This window comes from Bombyx mandarina, chromosome 10, assembly GCF_030267445.1.
Source record: "Bombyx mandarina strain Sakado chromosome 10, ASM3026744v2".
Classification (NCBI taxonomy): Eukaryota; Metazoa; Arthropoda; class Insecta; order Lepidoptera; family Bombycidae; genus Bombyx; species Bombyx mandarina.
In genome coordinates this window covers 1,388,063-1,412,729 of record NC_143217.1, presented here as the reverse complement: position 1 = coordinate 1,412,729, position 24,667 = coordinate 1,388,063, and the positions used below count along the sequence as shown (strand labels likewise).

The 24,667-nt window shown below is 40.1% G+C and overlaps 1 protein-coding gene across 3 annotated transcripts in view; it reads right to left on the bottom strand.

Moving 5' to 3' along the window:
• Positions 1 to 1,602: 1,602 nt before the first annotated feature.
• The window catches only part of LOC114251405 (beta-1,3-glucosyltransferase), a 38,342-nt gene continuing 15,277 nt past the window's right edge, over positions 1,603 to 24,667 (bottom strand). For all 3 annotated transcript variants that reach the window (XM_028185648.2, XM_028185647.2, XM_028185649.2), the window contains exons 3-11: positions 10,946 to 11,055; positions 10,164 to 10,355; positions 9,222 to 9,370; positions 8,709 to 8,898; positions 7,913 to 8,048; positions 6,620 to 6,773; positions 4,676 to 4,785; positions 3,709 to 3,875; positions 1,603 to 3,128 (exon numbers count right to left, since the gene is read on the bottom strand). In XM_028185648.2, coding sequence (XP_028041449.2) covers positions 2,976 to 3,128; positions 3,709 to 3,875; positions 4,676 to 4,785; positions 6,620 to 6,773; positions 7,913 to 8,048; positions 8,709 to 8,898; positions 9,222 to 9,370; positions 10,164 to 10,355; positions 10,946 to 11,055 — 1,361 coding nt within the window. In that variant the 3' untranslated portion in view covers positions 1,603 to 2,975. The remainder of the gene's footprint in view (positions 3,129 to 3,708; positions 3,876 to 4,675; positions 4,786 to 6,619; positions 6,774 to 7,912; positions 8,049 to 8,708; positions 8,899 to 9,221; positions 9,371 to 10,163; positions 10,356 to 10,945; positions 11,056 to 24,667) is intronic.

The window sequence follows — 24,667 nt, the reverse complement described above, 5'->3', positions numbered from 1 at the left end:
CTAAGCTACGGAGCGCAGCATCTAGCACGAAGCAACGTTTTTAATTACATTTAGATTAATAAGTATTTTCTGTAAGCCGCCCTCATTATTTTTAATCATAAAACAACCGTGGTAGACTTATGGTATTGATCGAAAACTCAGCGAGAAATTCGTGGTAGCGTAATAAAATTACAATAATAACATTTCAATGCTTCTAAATGAATTAGTTTAATTAAACGCGAACTAGACGTAACTGAGTTACGGAGTACAAAGGGACTGACAGATTAGTGGGCGACTGGACTTCGGGCGGCACTCCACTATTTCATTCATATTAGATTAAGCAAATAGTTTTGAAATAATTATGGTTATTAATTTCGGTTCGTGTAAACTTTGTAACATAATCAAAATTAAAGCTTAGAATAAAAGTCGAGAATCAAGTACGGAGCGAATTTGCTTTGTAAATTACTTACTGTAGGTGATGTATAAAAGAAAATTATAAAGTTTCATGATCATAAGACTAAATATGAATGAATAAATTAGCGCTTGTCAAGGAATCATTGAACAGAATTCAGTCAGAATTCAATTCAGACAATAAACTGTTATTTTATTATTCTCTTTCATCACCTAACTTAATCATTTGATCTGATCCTTAGGGTAATTATGAAATGAATGTAATAAATGCTGGCTTACAGTTTGAGAGCCGTTTTTTTTTTGTCTTCACAATACTTTTTTGCCTTAATATTTCTATTACGTCTTTAATCGGTATAATGTATCTGTAACCAAAATCTGTTTACTAATAGGTTCGTACAAGACCATTTGCGGTGCTAAAAAAAAAACACGAGACGCAACGCTCAGAAAAGTTTTAGTAATGAAAAATGTAAGTTGCGAGTTACGAACTGAAAGGGCACTTACCAAAGTATTCAAGTTAGAGGGTATCGCGTGTCGAATGACAAATGACTGCTTTTGATCCTTTCGAATTCCTAACTTTTACCAAAGCACCTACCGCCAAGACGAAGGAATAAATAAACGTAGTTTTAGGTTCGCGAAAATAACATCGGTGGAACTTATCACATTTAAAATTCATATTTTCATTACGATTTTTTGTACTTGTACATATCTTATATCATACTTGTGAACATAGTACACAAGACAATAGAACATTTGGGTTGTTGCATCGCAGTTTTTTTTTCTTCCTAAAAATATATTCTGCTGGAAATCTTTCCAACTTCACAGTTCCTTGAATCCCGTCAAATAATCCCCGGTTTGTCATTTATAAAGCGAAATTCGTGAAAGGGATCTCCTGTTTATTAAGTAACATGACTTGGGGTTCGTATACGCGAGTCATCGCCTCTCAATGCTTCCATTAGGGAAGACAACGTACTGTAATTAGCTGTCTGCCTCGTGTATTGATCTCGAGAATGTTTTATGAAGGCGCAGTCCTTGATCAGAGCCTTATAAAAACCTAAATTTAAAAACAAACACGTTTTTACCCAAGAGTACTTCTCTGAGATCAGGTTCGAAAAGATTATCAATAAATGATCCGCATATCTCAGACATGGCGCCGGTCTCACAGTAAAGTTCGGTCGGATTCAGATTGAGCCAAAAATTTAAATAAAACACATATTCTGTAAAAATATTTCTTTATTTGTAAACATTAATTGTATATAGATTAGCGCTGATGCAACTTAAGCTTAAAAATAGTATTTCCACCTCTATTTTCTTTCTAAAAAAAAACAGACAAAATTTAATTCCATTACAATAAAAAAATACTAAGGTAAATTTGAGTTCATATATTTGAACATTAGTTTGTGACAAATACTTGAAAATGTTTTTAATTTTAACATAAAACTATGTTGTATAATAAAAAATTGATCCTGTTAATATTTAAAATGATTAAAGTTGTAGACAATCGAGAATTAGATCTACATAATAATTATGTTCTGTCACGTTGCCTTTTGAATTATTTTTATATGAAAAAAGCTGACGGCGTTGAGACGGTCGGAATATACGGAGGAGGTTCTGTACTGTTTATATGAAATTATAATAAAATTTGAAATTGAAATTGAAATTGAAATATAAAATTCTTTTTGTCTAATTTGAGACGGTATTAATGCGTTCCCGTTGAAATAAACTAATTTATATATTTCGTTCAGAATGAACGACTTTAATTGAATTTTTTTAATTGAATTTACTAAAAGTTCTCAATTTACTAAAAGTTCTTCGAGATATTGTTTTCATGTTTTAGAGCAGTATTTATTATGCTTGGTATAAGTAAAAAGAAATGTGTTTATAATTTTCGCGATAATGTTATTAATCATATTTTGTAAAGCTTTAAAATGATCGCTAAAGCTAAGGTTTCGACCAGACAGATCATTAAAATAATATTTGAGTTTACTTGGAAACCATAATATTAAATTCTAGTCTGAATTAACCAACTTAACCAAAGACTCATCAGTTGTAAGCACCCAATCGATATAACTAAAAAGTAATGTGTGTATAAATCTTCGTAAAAATGTTTTTAGCCATATTTTGTAAAGTTTTAAAACAGCGGTCGGGGAACCGGGGTAAATTACCCTAAATGGGGTAAAATGAAATTTTTGGGGGTAAAAATGAAACTTTTGTGAGTAAAAAGTATATATTGAAGTGAAACTTCTTTAGAATCGTTGTGATTTCAAACTCGATGAAACGAAACGAAAAAATTATATTTTTTTCAATATTATCATGGGGGCTATAATAATATGAAAGATGCTAAAAAGAAACGATTTCGTCTTTTTGTGTTCTTCGCCATAGGGTAATATCAACTTACCCAAAAATATTTTGGAGTAATAATCAAAAAAGTTCCCCGACGGCTGCTTTAAAACGATCGCTCAAGATAAGGTTTCGGTCAGACCAATGTTGGTTTACTTGGAAACCATATCTTAAAATTGGGCCTGAATTAACGAACTTAACCAAAGACCTAAGACAAAGACTCGTTAGTTGTGAGCAGTCGATCGATTTCATAGTTCGTCCTTCCAGTTCCTGTTGGCGGGCAGGTCGTGGTGCTGGAACCAGGTGACGTAGACCCGCAGCGGGTCGCGCGGCTCGTGCCGGTGGAACGTCGCCGGGCGGTCGCGCGCCACCGCCTCGCGCGCGTACTCCCGCGGCCGCGCCTGCCCCCCAACCCCCCGCAGTGAACACGTTACGGACTTAACCAGGACTGCGCTACACACTAGATATCCTACCACTACTAGAGCACAATATCATCAGCAGCTCGATGTATGGGTAAGGTGACCATTATTTTTTTATTTATTAAAGCGGGACATCTGCCGAATTATATAATAAAAAAAGGATTTAGTGTTTTACAAGTAATTTCTTATAGAAGATAGAATAACAACAAAGCACTAAATAGAACATTGTTAGTACTTTGTCTGTGCCTCTTTTGTTATATTAGCCCATTTAAACACATCCAGCTCTATGTTGAATTGAAAAATAAATTTATCGTTTGGTCTGTTTGCAAAAACAGAATTATGTCGACCTCACTGGAGACAGCGGGACTGCTCGCTCAAATCGGGACGTATGTTCACATCAATGTATGGGTTGAGTTTCAGCCTCACTGGGGACAGCGGGACTGTCTCGCTCAAATCGGGACATATGGTCACATTATGTATGGGTTAAGTTTCACGTCGAACTCATTAACGAGTTCGACTAGTACGGTTACAGTGCCGGAGCTGGAGGTGCGGTGCGCGGTACCTGGTGGAACAGCGGCGAGTGCGTGAGGGGCAGGCGCAGCATGCGCGCGCACGCGCCCAGCGTCATGTCGTCCGGCGCCGCGGGGTCCGCGCACGCGCACGCGCCCAGCGCCGCCGCGCCCGCCACGCTCAGCGCCGCGCCGCCGCCGCCCGTCACGTAGTCGTACCCTGCGCGGGCGGACACACGCGGTGACTTGTAACGTCATCGCCCAGGTTGAAATGTCAGTGGCAAGTCCTAAATTGAACGGCTGCGCCACCCTTAAAACCGCAAGGTCACTGCTTCGTGATAAAATAAGCGGAGCGGATTACCGCTGGGTATTAATTAACCCAGGTGTGCAAACTCACAAGATGCCATCAAAAAAAATTTTTTTTTATTGCCTAGGTGTGTGGACGAGCTCACAGCCCACCTGGTGTTAAGTCGTTACTGGAGCCCATAGACATCTACAACGTAAATGCGCCACCCACCTTAAGATAGAAGTTCTAAGATCTCAGTATAGTTACAACGGCTGCCCCACCCTTCATACCGAAACGCATTACTGCTTCACGGCAGAAATAAGCAAGGCGGTGGTACCTACCCGTGCGGACTCACAAGAAGTCCTACCACCAGTAATTACGCAAATTATAATTTTGCGGGTTTGATTTTTATTATACGATGTTATTCCTTCACCGTGGAAGTCAATCGTGAACAATTGTTAAGTACGTATTTCATTAGAAATATTGGTACCCACCTGCCGGTTTCGAACACCGTTGCAACGCTACGAATGCACCGGACGTCTTATCCTTTAGGCCACGATGTTATTTAAGGAATAATGAATTTTAACGAGTTTGATTTTACTATAATGTTATTCCGTCACGGTGGCAATGATTCGTGAGCACGCGTCGAGTACATATTTCGTGAAACAGCCGATAGGGGGTCCGGTAGGGGGAAAAGCCGTTCACTATGAGGAAGGGGAGGAGTGCGGACGTACCTTTAGAGGCGGTCTCTCGCTTCCCGTAGCCGTACCCGTACCGTTCACCTAGAATGGTGACGTCATCGCCGCCCCTGTAGCAGCTCAGCACTTCGCACAGCCTCTGCACGCTGGGAACAGTGTGGCTTACATAAAAACCTCAATAGTTTAATGCGACCAACGAATAAAACATCAGGCTATTGGTTCAAACTTAGATTATAATTTTGAAGTAAAAAGTTTTTTAGCAGCGTTGCGATTTGATGAAACAAAAAAGCGACACTAAAAAGAGACAAACATATACCTAGTCAGGTCATAAGTATTGTCACACAGTAAAAACTTTTCTTTTAGAATGCTGGCCACAAAAAAGTTTATTGAATTCGAATTTCGAATTGTTCATGAAAATAAAAATGTATAGGTACTTTTAGAATTTTACTCATTTTTAAATATGGAATGGACGCTTAAAGAAGACCGTGTTGCAGTTATTGCGTTGCATCGTTGCGGTTACGCGCCAATTCAAATTTTTAACATACTGAAAAATTTGAATATAACCAAAAGATTCGTTTATCGTACCATCAAACGATACAATGAAGACTCTAGTGTAGATGACAGGTCAAGAAGTGGTCGCCCTCGGTCTGTTAGGACTCCAGCAGTGATAAAAGCTGTGAAGGCGCGAATTCAAAGAAATCCCAAACGTAAGCAGAAACTGTTGGCCCTTCAGATGGGGTTAAGCAGAACCACGGTGAAAAGGGTGTTAAATGAAGACTTAGGGCTTCGGGCATATCGAAGAAAAACAGGACATCGTTTGAATGCTCGTCTAATGGACCTGAGACTGAAGAGATGCCGCGCTTTGTTGAAGCGGTACGCGGGAAAAAAATATTGGGAAATTCTTTTTTCGGATGAAAAAATTTTTACCGTAGAAGAGAGCTACAACAAACAAAATGATAAGGTGTACGCACACAGTAGTGAAGAAGCGAGCAACCGTATTCCGCGTGTCCAACGAGGTCATTTTCCATCCTCGCTCATGGTATGGTTGGGAGTTTCTTATTGGGGCTTAACAGAGGTACATTTTTGTGAGAAAGGTGTAAAATCGAATGCAGTTGTGTATCAAAATACAGTCCTGACGAACCTTGTGGAACCTGTTTCTCATACCATGTTCAATAACAGGCACTGGGTATTCCAACAAGATTCGGCGCCAGCTCATAGAGCGAAGAGCACACAAGACTGGCTGGCGGCGCGTGAAATCGACTTCATCCGGCACGAAGACTGGCCCTCCTCCAGTCCAGATTTGAATCCGTTAGATTACAAGATATGGCAACACTTGGAGGAAAAGGCGTGCTCAAAGCCTCATCCCAATTTGGAGTCACTCAAGACATCCTTGATTAAGGCAGCCGCCGATATTGACATGGACCTCGTTCGTGCTGCGATAGACGACTGGCCGCGCAGATTGAAGGCCTGTATTCAAAATCACGGAGGTCATTTTGAATAAACTTTAGTGTCATAAGAATCTATGTTTTGTTAAGTTCATTTTGGTATATGAATGGTTACATAATGAATAAACTTGTTTCAATTATTTTACATTAAATATGTGACAGAATTTATGACCTGACTAGGTAGATATAGAAGATGATTATGAATGCGAGATAGATGTGTGAAAATAATTTTAAGCATGACAAACTGGTCGGACTGATTCCTATTTGTCCATAGACACGATGACTGTCTACCGAGTTTAGTGGTCTCGTCATTTGGCGTAATATCCATTTATTTATGTGTCAATCCCACCACTACATTTAGCGAAAGTTCTTCAAGAATAAAATACATCTGATTCATTTTCAATACCTTTTCAATATTATTTTTTTGTACACAAATACCGAGCAACATACGGCCCGGATAGCGACCTCCGCCCAGAGGCTGATTTTCCCTTGTGTCTCCGAGCACTACACGTACCCTGGTTACCGCTGCACTTACCCCAAGATGGTGTCGTCGTCGGCCAAAAATATCCACTTAACGTGCGGCAAGTCGCGGACCCTCTCGACCACCCTCTGCAATATGGTGACCGTCTTGAGGCAGTGACCCGTCTTCGTGTTCGGTACGCCCACAGCCTCGGCCGGCAGAGACGGATCTATAGCATACATCCCCCGATTACACGACACCGGCCAGTTCGTATTTATAAGCCGCACCAATAAAGAAACGAATCTAAAATGGCGGCGGCGATCATGCGCTCTCACTCTAAACTATTACTGTCTTTAGTCGCACACGGCGCGTACTGCATGCAAAAAAAATATCAGTTCTGACTTTGTTCTCACACTGTCTCGACGCGCTCTGTTTTCTCTCAAATTCTGTTGTTATTTGTTGCATTTGTTCGTTATTTTGTTGTTTTTGTTAAATTTGTTATCGTTAACGTTTTTTTTGTGCCACGTGTGGTAAATAATATGGCCTCTCACAAACGAGGATAAGTCCTTCACAGTGATGCAGGCGAAATCGTATATAACGTTATTAAATACTTTGAAGAGGACAAGAATCTCATTTAAATTAATTTGTTTTTTTTATGTTTTTTTACAATATACAAATTTTTCGTTCTATTTTTCTTTTTATTTGTTGACCCTACCATCTGTCAGTGCAGGTACATAGACGCCATTTTCGATTCGTTTCTTTATTGGCGTGGCTTATATCAAAACGCGCGTATATGACCCCTTTGTTGTATGTGTGACGTCATTTGGGGCTAAACTGCATGACTTATATAATCACAGCTACGCGAATACGCTACAACGATTCCCCATATCTGCTGTTAGTCAGCTTTAATGTTAACAAGTTTGAATTATTCGATTTTATTTAGTAACTAGCTGACCCGGCAGACTTCGTAGTGCCTCAATCGATAAATAAAAGACCTAAACTTTTGTATAGAATAAACTTAAAATAAACAAAAGGAATCCGTCCGTCGAGGGAAACATCAAAGGGAAAACAAAATTGTTATTTTTATTTATTATAACTCCGAGCATTTTCATATTTATCTACCTTTTAAACCTTCTCTGGACTTCCACAAATAATTCAAGACCAAAATTAGCCAAATCGGTCCAGCCGTTCTCGAGTTTTAGCGAGACTAACGAACAGCAAAGGAGTCATTCAAATTTCACACAAAATGATCATTATTACACTAGAACATTCTGCAATGATTCACGCATGACACTATGTTACAGCGAATGATCTCCGAGCCTGCACGTTGTCGCCAGATCCCAGAGCCTGGCGCACGAGAGTACGAACCGTCTTTGTCGCTGTAGAACATGATGTTCGTAACGTGCTTTCCCCAAGTCTTCTTGACGACCTTCGCCCTGGTCGAGTGGAAGCCGCTCCAGGTCTTCACGGCAAAGTATATCGACGACTCGGGTATGGGACTGCCCTGCCAAGTGCCATCAACTTTAATACTTTACGCAATGGTCAAGTCGTGAGGAACGTTCTTGGTCATCAGAGAGAAGTACTAAGGAGGGATGTTTATTACGTCCCTAAGAAGACCCAAATCCATATTAAACATCTACTATCTACCCTTTCCTTCGTAGAAAACAACTATCGAATTCAACGGGCAATATACAAGAGGTAATGTGTTACGTCAATCTTGATCGAAAAATTTACTGGTGGTAGGGCCACTTGTGAGTCCGCGCGGGTGGTACCACCGTCCTGCCTATTTCTGCCGTGAAACAGTAAGGCGTTTCGGTTTTAAAGGCGGGGTAGCCATTGTTTAGAAATGATATCTCAAGGCGGGTGGCGCATTTACGTTGTAGATGTCTATGAGCCCATGGAGCCCCAGTAACCACTTAACACTAGATGAGCCGTGAGCTCGTCCACCCATCTAAGCAATAAAAAAAATCCGTAACCCCAAGCCAAACCATCACAAAGAAGACAGACGAAACATTACGGGAATCTATCTTTATTGGCTTATAAGGCTGTGTACATATTGAAAACATTAAGCTTTGCAAAATTTAATTTCGCTGCTAAATGGCATAGCTCAAAACCTCACTGCTGTATCCATAAAAACCATTAAAGAGTTCGAAGGGTCGCTCACACATATGTCGAACTGGCGCGGATAAGTGGCACAGTTATCCGCGGAGACCACACAAAAGCTCGGGTCGGCCGTCAGCAGAGGCCCAGGGTTTGTTTTGTCTCCGTAAATCAGCTGAGCTAGTTCGAAGGCCGGATCTATGGAGAAGTCCGCTTCCAATTTACGATCACCTCGTTCTATTTGATCCAGGAGTCTAAAAGTAATAATTACATGGAAGAAAAGTATTTGACCTCGAAATTAGATAGCGCTATAGTCCAGACCATGCAATGTTTAATAAAACGTCATTACTACCAAAACCATTACTAAAACCATTGACTTATGACTTAATCCCTTGTGCGTGTATTTCAAATGTGTTCTGCGTTTAGATTTCAAAGAGACGGTTGATCCCTTTTAAACTCCAGCTGTACTCAAAGTTGGCGGAGCCTGTGTTGAAAAATCTGGAAATTCTGGTATCTCGAAAACAGAAAGGACTTAAATGCTAGAATCCCGTTGAAGAATTTTGTTAACAAAACGTACTGCTCCATGAGTTGTATTCGCATGGCGAAACCGCTTGCGAAATTCGGATAAACGAAACCCCCTTCTTCTTCCAGCTCCTCGTAAAACGTGAAATGGTGAATTATGGTCGGTTCGTCATCGCGCAACGGATAACCGATCCACATTGTATCCTGAAATAAAAATAATCTTAAGCCCTACGGATGTATATTTTAAAATGGGGGTACCTTTGGCTTTTTAACATCATGAAACCGGTCCTAAAACTGTCAGTGAATTCAAAGATAAAAAATTGCATTGTAATTTACAGATTTAAAAAAAAAACATGTTCTTTAAGTAAAATCCAATTTTCACAGGATGATCTTTAACGCATTCGATCCTATTTATAATAGAAAGCTACCCTTTTGCCGCCCTATTTCAAATCTCGTGTAAACAGCAATAAATTCACATCGTAATGCCTACAGGTTTCGGTAAAAGCTAAACGCCAAGGCCATGAGTCTTGTTGTTCTAATATGATAAACATAAAAATCCGAATCCGAAACCTTTGCTTTTGTGCCATAAGTAACAGGGATGAAATAAATTAGGGGTTTTCGAGGTAATTCGAGGTATTACAATCAATCATTGTGTTTCAGTCCGTTAAGCAATACGTGATCTCTTTAGTATAAAGATAAAAAAAGATCTTTAAAAGGTTTAGTGTGATTGGGACCACTGCCACTTTATCAAAAATCTTAGCAGTAGGCGACTGTTTGTCTATAAGCGACGATAAATACTTGCCATCCGCATACAGATGCTCATCTGCCTACAAATGCCATAATAAATCTCAGAACCAAATCTATCCTGAAATGATTGGCTCAAGAGTAGTAAAGGCAGTCTTTTCCACTTTAGTCTAAGTTGGCAAATTGCCCATGAAAATAAATCTTCAGCTACAAGACGCCAAATCACAATCTCAATAAACAAAAACCATATTACCTTATGCCTATCGGCAGCTGCAAGGGCATCGACCAGCCTCTTGCATCTGACAGCAGTATGGCTCTCCACAAACACCACCCATCTCACGTCGCTCCCATTATATTTAGTAACCAAAGGTCTCAAAAGAGGTATAATAGTCCAAGCGCCCGGTATGGGAAAGTCTTCGTGTGTTACATGAACCTTTGGCTGTCGCTAAACACACGATGAAGCAAAATTGTTATCAAAGATCAACCAATTATTCCAACCAAGTTTTTTTTAATCACGCCACGTTAACTGGTCCCATGCTAACATCGTAAAGAAATTGTGTTACAGGATAACGGAAATAAATGTAAAAATTTTATTATATACGTACATATATTTAATATACATCCATAACGCTGGGAAAGGCATTTTTATATTTATCATACAAATATCTTCCCTTGACGGGATTCGAACCCGCGACCCCCTTGTGTAGTGACCATGTCACTTACCACTAGACCAGACGGCCATTATTCGAATAGAACTGACTTGAAAACCCCATCTAGAATAATTATTGCGACTTTTGTCTTTTGCAATGGCGCTAAAAGAGACGACAAACCGTTTATCTATTCTCAGGATGTTCATTGTTTATTAAAGCGCATTCCGTTTTAGCTTCACTATTTAAAATTTAAGTTACATTATAAGTATAGCTTGTACTCTAGCTTGTTTTGACTTTTTTTTATTCAATATACTTATTTGTGTACTTTTAAGGTACAAACAAGAAATTTATTTTAATATATAACTTAAAGTTTTGTATCGTTTACCTCTTCCAACTCCCACACTTGTGTCTCAATATTCTCTTTGAGTCGTTTGGCCACACTCGCATGATAAGGCTCCTGCTGACTCACAATCGTGAAAACTACATTTCTTGAGTCTAGGAACAAAATACATATCTTTCAAATCATTGAATCTATATAATTATCAAAAGGTATTGTTATAAAGGTATTGATGGACGAGCTCACGGCCCACGTAAACGCCCCTACCTATCTTGAGATATGAGTTCTAAGGACTCAGTTTTTGTAGGACAACGGCCACCCCACCCTTCAAACCGATACGCATTACTGCTTCACGACAGAAATAAGCGGGGTTGTGGTGGTACCCACTCGTGCGGACTCACAAGACATCCTACCACCAGTCATTACGCAAATTAAATTTTTGTGGGTTTGATTTTTATTACACGATGTTATTCTTTCACCGTGGAAGCCAATCTTGAACATTTGTTAAATACATATTTCATCTGCGGGATTCGAACACCTTTGCATCGCTAGATAAGAATCTTTACTTTACTTTAATATAGTCTTAGTCGGCAATTTTGTACGTGACAGCGCAAAAACATTTAATTTGAAAATCGATAAGCCGATATATAACAAACACATAATATCCAATAGCATCAACGTGTCGATATCACGTTTAAATTATGAGTAATAGCTCGCAGCGTGTCGTGCTACACGTCTCAATCCATCAATCAGGTGGGTACAGGGTTACCGGTTTACTCAAATACGAGAGGCATAATCCAAATTGGGGAGAATTTGATGCATTTTATAGAACAGTAAATTTTGTCGTAGGCAACTAACTTGACACCAGTTTAGGCAATTTAGGCTAGACATAAATAGTAAATCTTAATTAAACTAATACAAATCAATAACTATTTTTGTACAATTCTATGAAGAATTCATGTCTCAAGTCACCTACTTTCATCCAATAATTCAAAGACTATCCTCACATTGACGTGTTTTAGCTAAGTACCAATCACGACACATAAAAAAAAACATGATGTTCTACATACCTATGTGGTTAATCATTGTGTACTAGTGAAATTATCTGTTGCTAATGAACTCTCTTATCGTGATCACGCTAACTACATATCCGACTCAGGCGACGAGGAAAAGCAAAGACGCCGTCGCCCCAAAACTTGTCTTGTCGGATCCTCTGGGTCCACTCACGGCTTTCGACTCCCCAAGCATCTGTCACAATTTTCGTCTAATTCGATGTCGGAACTTGCCCATAGGCACAACCCACGGAGTTTTTCGACAGATTTTCTCAGTGGGTCGCGATCCGGTGGTAGATACAGCGAAGCATTGCTCTTAACTAGACGTAGTTTTGGGAAATTCTCTTAGATTGAGCCCGTGAGCTCACCGAAAATGTAAATGTTTAAATGTCATCTCGACAATTTTAATTTTAAACAGCAAATCTTAGTATTAACAGTAAGGAATTGTCTGAGGAATTGTTCGAGATGATACCGGCATCTCGTTTTTACCATCGCACCGCCCGCTACCGGAGTAGAGTTCATCCATACTACCTGGAGCCACTGTGGTCTTCCACAGTGTGTTTCCAGAGATTTTTTTTGCCACGTACCATCCGGCTACGGAATGAGCTCCCCTCCACGGTGTTTCCCGAGCGCTATGACATGTCCTTCTTCAAACGAGGCTTGTGGAGAGCATTAAGCAGTAGGCAGCGGCTTGGCTCTGCCCCTGGCATTGCTGAAGTCCATGGGCGACGGTAACCACTCACCGTCAGGTGGGCTGTATGCTCGTCTGCCTACAAATGCAATAAAAAAAATTTATCAATTACTACACGTATGAGCTAATTTTAAAAAGTGCAAAATTGCCTGTTATGGATGTAGATCTATGCGACAATTATTGTTGTTGAGCTAATTAATATACGAGTTAGCTCTAGTCTATCATATCTTTAGACATTCTGATGTAGTGGTGCAGAATACCGGGATTATTCAAGAAATCTTTATTACTAGGGGGGTAGGGCGTATTCTAAGGTAGTTAATGTTTCTGGTTTCAAGGGCAGGATAGCCTAAATTGATATTAGACATCAAGTCTCATGGTAGGTAGCGGCATTCATGTTGTAATGCCTATAGGCTTCGTTAAGAATTTAGCACCAGGTGGACTGCAAGCTCGTTCAGTTATATTTCCGCATAATCGGTCTGCGCTAATTACTCATACTCATTACTATCGTAAACGCGTTGAGCCCACAAGGGGTCATTTACTTTTCAGTATTTTTTTAGCGATGTCATTAAGCGCATATTTCAATGGTAAGATAGTTTGATATTAAGGTCAACATAGGAATACAATACGTTTTCAGTGATGGCCTGTGAGCTTAACTATCCAGATGTAAGTAAATCCCCCCCCCCCTCCCCCCCAGCCCGCAACTGGTGCGAAGGCACGCCCTATTAAATCGCACCCGTAATGTTGGATGTTACAAAGAAGAAATCTGGACAGGGCATCCCTGCATGGGGAATGCGCAGCCTTAATGTCCTAAAACCGCATATACAGATTGATGTTCATTCCCCGAACTAGTGGTATCTTATTACTCGTTCGATAACTGATATCTTTATTGCGGACTTTCATAGGTTTACTACTCAAATCAGGCCTGTATTATTTGTCTTTGTTAATATTTTTTATAATGTAGTCTTGGCGAAATTTGTGATTATAGAAGTATAAAATACAATCATAATAGTGTACAAACTTACAATTCCAATTAATTATAGTCGAATTTCGACTACTGCGGGACCTCTAGTACTACCTTAACACACGAAGCCGATACATTAATAACTGAACCGGAACGCGTTAAGCCTTCGCGGCAGATGGTTTACCTTATGGTGAGTGAGTCCTTCACTGGAGATGGAGGGCGGGGTATGTCGGAGTCGAACCGACTAAAACCTCCTGTCGCTCAACAACCAACGTCTAAACCTCGCATGAGACAGAACTCATGAAAAAGCAAAAGGGGGAAAGCGAAGCGCTTAGTGCGGAGCACATCTCTCCCATCTCCCTCCCCCTCGGGACGCCGGACTGGCGGTCGTCGGCGCCACGACCACCAGCCCTCTCGGTCAGCAGGCTGTCCGAAGTCCGCCTAGATGGCGCCGGTTAAAATGGTCTATCCTACGGAATACCCCGCTGGGTCAGAGCTAGCGTGGGTTGAGGATAGCCGGCCTTCCATCACCCGGATGCTCATGCATAAAACGCGTGCAGAGCAGCTTGCACATCGTCTTCTTAGGCCCCCTTCGCCGTTCCCCAGGCCGACATGTGAGGGAGACCCGAAACGCTTAGAGGGCCAGGGCTTGGGCGACATCCGCCTCCCTGGCCCCCGCTCGAGGGCGGTGGGCCTGTGCGTCTCTCACGCGCCCCGCCGCTTCCTTCTGCGAGTGCACCATCTCGTCGAGCATCGCCTTCCATGACTCGTCGTCACCGAGCATCGATGCCACAACACTCGGCAACGACAAGTCGTTTCCTATTTTTGCGACGAGGACACGGCGCCACCCCTCCCATGCGGGGCAGGCGACGAGCGTATGCTCTGCCGTGTCCAAGTCGCAACCACAATGGTGGCACTCTGCCGTCGGCTCGGCTCCGATCCGGTGCAGGAACTCACCGAAGCAACCATTCCCAGTGAGTACCTGCGTGAGCCGCAAAGTGAGGCGTCCTCTGTCACGATTCACCCAATTTTTTTTAATTTTTTTTATTGCTTAGAAGTGTGGACGAGCTCACAGTCCACCTGGTGTTAAGTGGTAACTGAAGCCCATAGACATCTACAACGTAAATGCGCCACCCATCTTGAGATATAAGTTCTAAGGTCTCAAGTATAGTTACAACGGGTGCCCTACCCTTCAAGTCGAAACGCATTACTGCTTCACGGCAGAAATAGGCAGGGTGGTGGTACCTACCCGCGCGGACTCACAAGAGGTCCTACCACCAGCAATTACGCAAATTATAATTTTGCGGGTTTGATTTTTATTACACGATGTTATTCATTCACCGTGGAAGCCAATCGTGAACATTTGTTGAGTAGGTATTTCATTAGAAAAATTGGTACCCGCCTCGAATTCGAACACCTTATCGACGTAAGGATAAGCCTTTAGGCCACGACGACTTTCAAAATTCACAAGAAAGTTAAAAGTAGTGCTCTGCAAATAAAAATTAGCTTTAATGAAATAGTTTTTCAATTATACTATTAATTGAATAACGAAACTATTAATTGACACGCGTCCGATAGAATGCGTTTATTTATGAAATGAAATTTAAAATTTTGCATCCCTTAAAACATTTCAAAACATTCGGGAAGGCATTGATTTCCAATTCCTTCCTTATACCGTTCCAATACGCCGAATCTTAGTCCAATAAATGTGAAAATGAAAACCTGAGTGGCACCCGATTCGAACTCTGCTCATGAATAATGCAAATCCCGCGATCATCCGAGGTGCGACACATTAAAATCGCATTCTGATACTTTATGACCTCCCGGGGGCGAGGGGACTTATTCCTAAGATAAGCTATTACGGTGTGATGGCCAGACGAATTTATGTTTCATATGTTAATATTTATAATTTTGATGATGTTGAAAATGAACTGACTCATAAATTAAGCAGTTTTGTACAACTACAGTGTGGGACGACCACCTACGAGATCGACCGACGACTTAGTGAAAATCGCTAGGTCACGTTGGATGCAGGTTGGAAAGGATCAGCCGCATTGGACATCAATTGGAGAGACCTATGTTCAGCAGTGGACAGTGGACAAGCTCAGATGATGATAACGGGACTCAAACCGGAGGTGTTCCTAACACTGGCCCTAGCAAGAGTAGTGCTTCGCAGAATTTACCACCGGATCGGAAACGCGACCCACTGAGAAGATTGGACGAGAAACTCAGTGGGCTGTGTCTATGGGTTAATTTACTTGCCGAGCCCTTCGTCGCAAGTGACGGGTTTGGCGAGGACGGTGACTGGTGCTTGAGGTGCCTAAAAGCAACGGCGATCGCCAGACAAGGGGGTATATACGTTAAACAGTCTTAACTTAGGATATACGTTAAACAGTCTTAACTTAGGATTTTCCTCTGTTTTGTGCGTGTGTGCTAGAAAAACTGCCGGATTAATCGTGCAATATTTAGATGCAAATGCTACGGGCCCCGCACCTTAGGGTCCTTTCCCTGTACCCAAAAAACTAACAATAACAAAAATATACTCATGCCTAATAGCAATTCCCATAACGCTGATCATACAGTAATTGTGACGGTATGTTAATGATTAATACTATTATTATAATAATGAACACTATTATTTAGCATGTGCACAAGTAATTATTACTGGTAGACCGTAGTCAACCAATGCTCGCAATGTAATTTATGGGCCAGCTGTTCCCTTTTGTTAAATGGTCGGAACATCCTGGACTGCATTTCGCATCAATGAGTTAATTCTTCAAAACTGAAAACATTTAAAAGCCACTCTCCTGCAGTCTCGTTTCCTGATATTTTGGACATGTATCGAGGGGTACGGATCTTTCAACCGAGAGCTTGGTGGTACAGGAGAGAGTAGAGAGTACCAGGCCGCGCGTCAAATCCCTCATCAGGTAGACTAACCAGGTTAAAGCTGCAATAAATTTCCCTCTGCATTTAAGCACCAGACGCGCAGCCAGAGTGGCGCCAGGTTGTAAAACTCAATACTGAAAACATGACGACCATAACCATTCTGTCAAGAGTGTAGCGATGAACAAGAAGTTAACACTGACTACTGGCCTCGCTCTGACTTTATCCGGCACTCTACGAATAAATAATATTTGTTCGAATAAATAGTGCCGGCTACGACTGCACTGGAGATAGGACGAGAGGAGTAAAAAGTTAACACAAACATGGAAAATCCTTAAGTACTTAGCTAACAAGAGACCAAACAGCGAGTCGTACCTACATCATAGAAATTAATACGAAGACACCAAAGCAATAAAAAGCCAGACTTCAACATCAGCGACTCATTAAAAAAAAAGATTTCTTTCAATGAAGTATACAATATATTATTCAATTCATTTCTTACAGACTCGATCTACATTGAAAAAAAAATATAGACGTGCCTAAATTATTCGTTTACGGTAAGTGCTTATAAATAATGCGCTATTTGTTTAACAGATTGTCACTTTGAAGACACACGCCGTACATTTTACGATTTTATAAGCTTACTTCGAAGTTATGAACAAGGTAATAATTATATTTCAGTATGTCCTTCGGATGAACTTGATGAATAAATCATTCCAATACAATACAGTGTAAGTCATTGTAGGAGAGTACAGTGACCGCCCAGCGAAAACTGATGAAATCCTCCATACTTCCAATAATAGTTGATTCTAGACTATACTGGATTGTAGACTATATATTTAGTAAAATTATCGTGTGGTATTCGAATTTGCCAGACCAATGAGTAAAGATTACTAAAGATATTATTATTAGACAGCATAAGCAATTGAATAATAATATCAACTGTCATGCCGTTAATGTCGAACACTGCTAGCCAAATATTACTTGTGAGCACTCGTGAACAAGTATAATGTGATATTTATTCGTAACTAGCTGACCCGGCAGACTTCGTAGTGCCTCAATCGATAAATAAAAGACACATCAAAGGAAAAACAAAATTGTTTGTTTTTATATAATTCCGAGCTTTTTTATATTTTCTCACCTTTTACACCTTCCCTGGACTTCCACGAATAATTCAAGATCAAAATTAGCCAAATCGGTCCAGCCGTTCTCGAGTTTTAGTAAGACTAACGAACAGCAATTCATTTTTATATTTACTTAGTCTGGCCATAAATACTGTTACAATTAAAAATAAACAAAATATTACATTTGAATTTGGAATCTGTCATTTTTATACGATAGCTCATTGAGTTTTCTCATTTTGGCGCCAATACATTGTACAATATTTTGCGATATTAAAATGGATTGGGGTGATAAAGAGAACCGAATCGCTGTGATTGCATTACACAAAGTAGGTATGGAGCCAAATGCAAAGGCGGTGAAGCCAATGGACACTACAAAATGAATGCCACAGTCCGACTAGAAACCTAACGTCGTAGTTCCTACTGAATTGAAAAAATACTAAACCTTTAGTTAAAATCGATTTTTTTCTTACGTATTCAGTAGTAGTTTAGGGGGCTATTTCAGCTACGCCCGGACGGGTAAGTGAGCTCACGGGCTTAGCCTGAGAGAATTTGCTAACAATAAGCGTAGCGAGAGCAGTGCTTCGTAGAATCTACCACCCACTTACTGAGAAGATTCGGCGAGAAACTCAGTGGGCTATCGATGCGTATGATGGCTTAGCGACAAAAATAAGAAGGAAGACGCCGCGTCGTGACGCATCAGTGCGAGCCCACAGCACTTATACTTTAAATCTATATATTAATACGTGAAGCAAAAACTTTGTATCCCTTTTTACGAAAATTGCGCGAACGGAGGAGTATAAAATTTTTCACTTATACAGAATATAGAGAAGAAGTGCACAATGTTAATATATTTTTTAAATAATGCATAAAAGATACATTAAATCAATAAAGAAAATATTACACACACTATATACCATGTATTTGACGCACACACGCATGCATACAATTTATTGTTAAACTTTTGTTCTTGACGTCTGTGGTCAAATTGAAAATAGATTAAATATTGTTTGTCTTTATTAATATTTTTTTATAGTGTAGCCTTGGCGAAATTTGTGATTATAGAAGTATAAAAAGCAATCATAATAGTGTACAAACTTACAATTTCAATTAATTATTATAGTCGAATTTCGACTACTGCGGGATCACTAGTCTTAATAAAAACTCAATCTTGAAAGATTCCAACTCATTCTCTTTTTCGGACTAGTTACAAAACGAAAAGAAACACACCCTGTGGAATATATCCACATAGTGTCCCTGTAAAAATTGAATGAAAAAATTAAGGTATTGCAATAAGACCTTTCATTTTGATGAGCCCGCCATTATAAAAGTTGTCATGACCCGAACTGTCACTACTTGACAGATGACAAGTAACAATTACGTCATTAATAAAATTGGAACGAACGACTACGATTTACGATCAACGCTTCAACAACGCATAGAAATTATCAAAATTCATTACAAGCATGATTAAAATTAAATACATTTCATAAGAACATAATTACTAAATTCTCGATTTGGTTCAATCGTTGAAGCCTTCCATTATTTTTTAGAAGAGTTGAAGGTAGAAACTGCACTGAAAATGTTGAATTATTCGTTAGATTCGCACCGATCGACCGATCTCCATCGGGTATCCTGTGGGACACCGGATGTAACAAGCTACTGAATTCTATATAAAGGCGGGGTTGAAACTAGCCGCCACCATTGCCGGAACGATCACCATTATTTTGTGAAATATTTCGGGAAACCTAATCTTTTTAGGTGTTCTTTTACCTTTCTATTTTTATAGCAGCTTTAATAACACTTGGATTGGGTTTTAACAGTTGTACAAATTAAAAGGATCACAAAAAACGATAATATTACTCTTGTGAGTCCGCACGGGTAGGTATCACAACCCTGCCTATTTCTGCCGTGAAGCAGTAATGAGTTTCGGTTTAAAGGGTGGGGCAGACGTTGTAACTATACCTTGAGACCTTAGAACTCATATCTCAAGGTGGGTGGCGACATTTACGTTGTAGATATCTATGGGCTCCGGTTACGACTTATCACCAGGTGGGCTGTGAGCTCGTCCCCCCAACTATGAAATAAAATTAAAAAATATGTTTAACACATCTGTTGTTGTATGTAGGTTAAACATATCTAGAAGATACAATTAGTTCATGTTACTCTTTTGAAAAGTTGTCATAGTATTTCAAGTTTATGGTAACTCTATCCGGGTCTAGAGTTTCCGGGAAACCTATTACGCAAGGAATTCCGATTTACGTACTCCAGCCGAAGCACTAATGTAGTTTCTACATTCGTCTATTGTAATCTTTAATATCCAACTTTGTTTTTTCAATTAACAATAATGTTGCGTTATTAAATGGGAAAGGAACAGATACATTGGAATATCAATGTTGGCGCTCATCCTGAAGCATTCGTGTTAAAGTCAGATCGCATTCTTCATTACGATGATAATAGATAAGGCAGTATAGTGTGAGCCTATAACATCATCAATACATGAAGCTACCAGTGAAAGAGAAAAAACATATAACCGTTTATTTTATTGAAGGGTTATTATACAGACGGTATTTCAACATCAAGATATGAAATTCGAAAAGTACTATGTGCAGCGAACCGGTACGAAGACAAGGTGTGAAAGTCTCTGCAGGGGATCGTGGTATCAATAATTCTAGATCACATCACACGGATTTCACGGGGCCAATCCTAAGGGATTGCCATATCGAATGGCTTGAAGCCTTAGTTGCAAGTTTCAATTTTCCTTGACTATTTATTGTCTGCTATTTTGGCGAAGTCTTTTTTTCCCTATGCTAGTAACCTCGAGGGGTTATTCTAGATTCGCCGAGCTTGTAGGTGAGCTCGCGGGGCTCAAACCTAACGACGTTGCTAACACGAACCCTAGCAGGAGCAGCTCTTCGCAGAATCTACCACCAGATCGGAAACGCGACCCACTGAGAAGATCCGGTGAGAAACTCAGTGGGCTGTGTCTGTGGGTTAATGAAAGAACCGGAGCGAAGTCACTTGAACTAGCTCCTTTGAGAATAGAAATTGATTCGTGATTTGATATGCATAATATACTTGTTAAACACCGTATTTAAATATTAGACAAACTTGGGCTATTTTTAAATAATTGTTGCAAATGATGTGACAATAAAAACCAGCAGCGTAACGACAAGTTCTTTTATTTGTGCGAGAATGCAGAAAGCATCTATAAATGGCTGGCATGGCTTGTTTTATTAACACTGTCCCCCCTTCGTTGGCTTTGGCTGGCGGCGACGGCGGTGGCGGTGGCGGAAGGGGCGTGTTAATATGGCTTGGCGCCTTGGCTGGCGGCAGGGCATGACAGCTGACGTCACGTCCGTTACATTCGGCCATCCTGCAACAATTGCTCCCGCAATGGGGAACACACAAAAACATTTAGTTCTCAAATAAATCAATAAGGTCTTCAGTTTAGAGCTGCTCATCGGACCTACTAGCGTTATCGGACACATGGGCTATACAGGCTATACTTTTATAGGGCCTTAATGAATCTGTTGATACCAAGCCAATGAAGTTTTTATAACTTCGTAAACCTTTTAGATATACTTCTAATTCGATACCGATTGTTACCTACTACTTTAGTTACTACATACGGACCTGAGTACAAATCGTCTTATTTGGTATTAATCCTAGCGGCACTACTAACCAGTTGAAGCCTGTCTCTACGATACAAAATCCCGTTTCTTATAAACATGAGCATTTTTTTATATTAATGTTGTGTGTCATTATTGAACCGAAACATCACATATTCACCTACCAGAGCGCGCAAAGATTAAATCACAAGGCTTGTAGCCGCTGCTACTTTTAATTGTGTTGTTTTAAGAAACCAATATTGGCTTTTAATCAAAGCTAAACGATGATTTAGATCCACGTGACAAATGTCGTGATAGTGCATTTGTACAATTTTCCATTTAGCCGAAGGGACTGCGAGTCTGTTTCCGTTAAAAGTTTTTCGAACTAGTTCATAATTATTTTTAACATCAGCGCGATTTCGTCCGCGTGGAATGTAGTTCTCAAATAATGTTTTATTTTAGAACAAATTTGGTTAGCATAAAAAAACGTTATAGTGAGCCAACCTTAACATATAGACATATGCTATCGCGGAATTTTTTTTTAGATCTTTCTGCAGCGCACGCACCGAAAGCTCTCAAGGGAAAATAACCCGATTTTGAAATATTCTTTACTGGTACTTCGTTTGTATTGGTCTTAGCGTGACACAGTGATGGTCTTAGCGGTCTTAGCGTTATATAGCCTATAACCTTTCTCAATAAATGGGTTATTTAACACTGCAAGAATTTTTCAAATCGGACCAGCAGTTCTTAAGATTAGCGCGTTCAAACAAACAAACTCTTCAGCTTTATAATGTTAGTATAGTTTGTTTTATAATCGAACCAAGCTTTTCGTCCTGACATTGCACAGTACAGAATCAATCAGTAACCAAGACGATGCACGTTCATCATGTCAACAGGATGCCTATTAAGCGCGTCTACAAATGTTCCATACGTTCACCAGGTCTATACTCAACACTAATGTCATAATCTTCTTTCAAAACTCACCATCGCGCAATGCGTGGTATACAGCACAAACCACAGTACAATCAGTTTCTACTATATCATGTTTACCTAACACGGAACCTACGTAGCGATTGTACGACCGACAGGTTATGAGCTCTTAACTATGATACACACTCTTCCTTCCTAGTAACCCGGCTAAAATACATAACAGGCCGCAGTGAGTTGTCAGTTTGTTTTTGTAATAGTATACCAGAAATTCCTAAGTTACACGCATCGGTTTATATTTCTGTAAGAAGCATAGGATTATACAGAGCTAGCATAGGTTTGGAACATAAACTGTTTTTCAGTTGTTCGAAATTCGTGTTATGTTCACGGCCCCACACCCATGATTTATCTTTTCTTTTTCTTTTTTCTTAACTCAGTTAATGGACGCGCAATCACGGCAAAACTGGGAATAAACTTCGAAAGTAACACATAACCAATAAACTGTCCCACACTATGAGCATTATTTGGGACAGGAAACTGCGAAACGGCCGTCAATTTTTGTTGCACCCGGCTGTATACAGTCTGAAGATATTTCATGACCTCAATAAGTGACTTATTTCTCCAAGAATGAGTATTTACTCATAATTTTAAGTCTCCACCATAAAATTTCCCAAGTACTTTCTCAATTATTGAACCTGATTTTATACCAACTGAGGGTAGAGGTAAATCGTTTCAAATTCAAGTATCTCGATTTGACCTACATTTATTTTTACCCATTTCTTTTCTACCCACAGACTCAATTATTTTATTTATTAAACGCATTTAACTACCCCACCTACTGGAATAAGGTGGAGAAAAAGAAGAAACGCATGAATACAGATGGCGCATTTGCTAAAACAAAAGGAATTCTAGTGTACTCGAAATAATGACCTTGCGGCGTAATGAAAGCAGTTGTTTGTCTGGCACAATGCTTAATTTATGGTAGCCCTGGGCTAAATCTAAACTCGTGAAGTACTGTTCGGTGGATACTTTTATATTTTACCATAGCGTTTAACGCACGATAATCAACACATAGCCTACTGTCGCCGTTCTGTTTCTTAATAAGACCACTGGTGAAGCATGACTAGCTTCAGATTATTTTATAATGCCGGCATCTAAAAGTTAATTAGCTATAGATTTAGCTATCGTTTGTTCATTATGAGAAAGTAAAGGTGGCGATACACGGGCTGATCACTAGTAAGCTTAATTTGCATTTGGACTAAATTGGCAATACCTAAATCATGTGTATTCGTATTAAAACAATGCTTATACTGTATTTTTTAAATCTTAATGACCCTTATTATTTAATGGCTCCTTTTAATTTTTTTTTATTTCTACCCACAAATCTCGAAATATTTGTAATGGCATGGCTAGGGCAAGTAGAAATGCAACACACCTGGCTTGTTTGGCTGTGGCTCCTCGCAGCTGTTGGCCCTCGGCAGAACCTCGCCCGGCGGCCACATGATGGTCTCAGAGCCCATGTTGATGACTTTGATGTAGCTGTCTTCGCCGCGCAGCAGCATCGCAGGCAGGGAGAAGGAAGCTCGTAGCCGTGAATCTCGTGAAGCGCCGTGAAGCTCGTAGTGCCGCACAGTGGGTTTATCCACGTTGTTGCTCTTCTAGTTTCCGTCCACGTGAACCAGAATGATGGAAGCGGCGGGCGCTCTTCGTCCGACGACGTCGATATTCCTTTGGTTTGATTGTTCCAGGTTCTTCATCCTGTAGCTCAAGCATCGCCTTGTGGACCTCCTTCTGAAGCAAATTTTTCAACACCTTCCTCGCCAGTGGAATAGGAGCTTCATCTTCTTCAAACTCGTCAGAATACCGAGAGATCTGAGCGTGTATATGATGTTGTTTCATTTCTTTATGCCACTTCTGATTGTTGCAAATGATGTGACAATAAAAACCAGCAGCGTAACGACAAGTTCTTTTATTTGTGCGAGAATGCAGAAAGCATCTATAAATGGCTGGCATGGCTTGTTTTATTAACACTATCCCCCCTTCGTTGGCTTTGGCTGGCGGCGACGGCGGTGGCGGTGGCGGAAGGGGGCGTGTTAATACGGCTTGGCGGCTTGGCTGGCGGCAGGGCATGACAGCTGACGTCACGTCCGTTACATAATATAATTTTATCATTATTATGAAAAGTTTATTGATACAGATTTAAATTTTAGCATAAGCAATAAAGATTGAAAATAAATTACCTTTTGTTTTGCTATTTGTTAGTACGAATACAGATTTGCAACGGTCATCTATACTAATACTATAAAGAGGAAAGATTTGTTTGTTTGTTTGTATTGAATAGGCTCGGTAATTACTGAACCGATTTGAAAAATTCTTTCACTGTTTGGAAGCTACCCTATTCCCAAGTGACATAAGCTATAATCTTTTTTGAAAAGCTTAGGAATCCTTACTAAGACTCCAATAATATAACCCAAGGTGTAAAAAAATGTCCTAAAATATTATTTAAATCGCGTGCCCTGCGAAA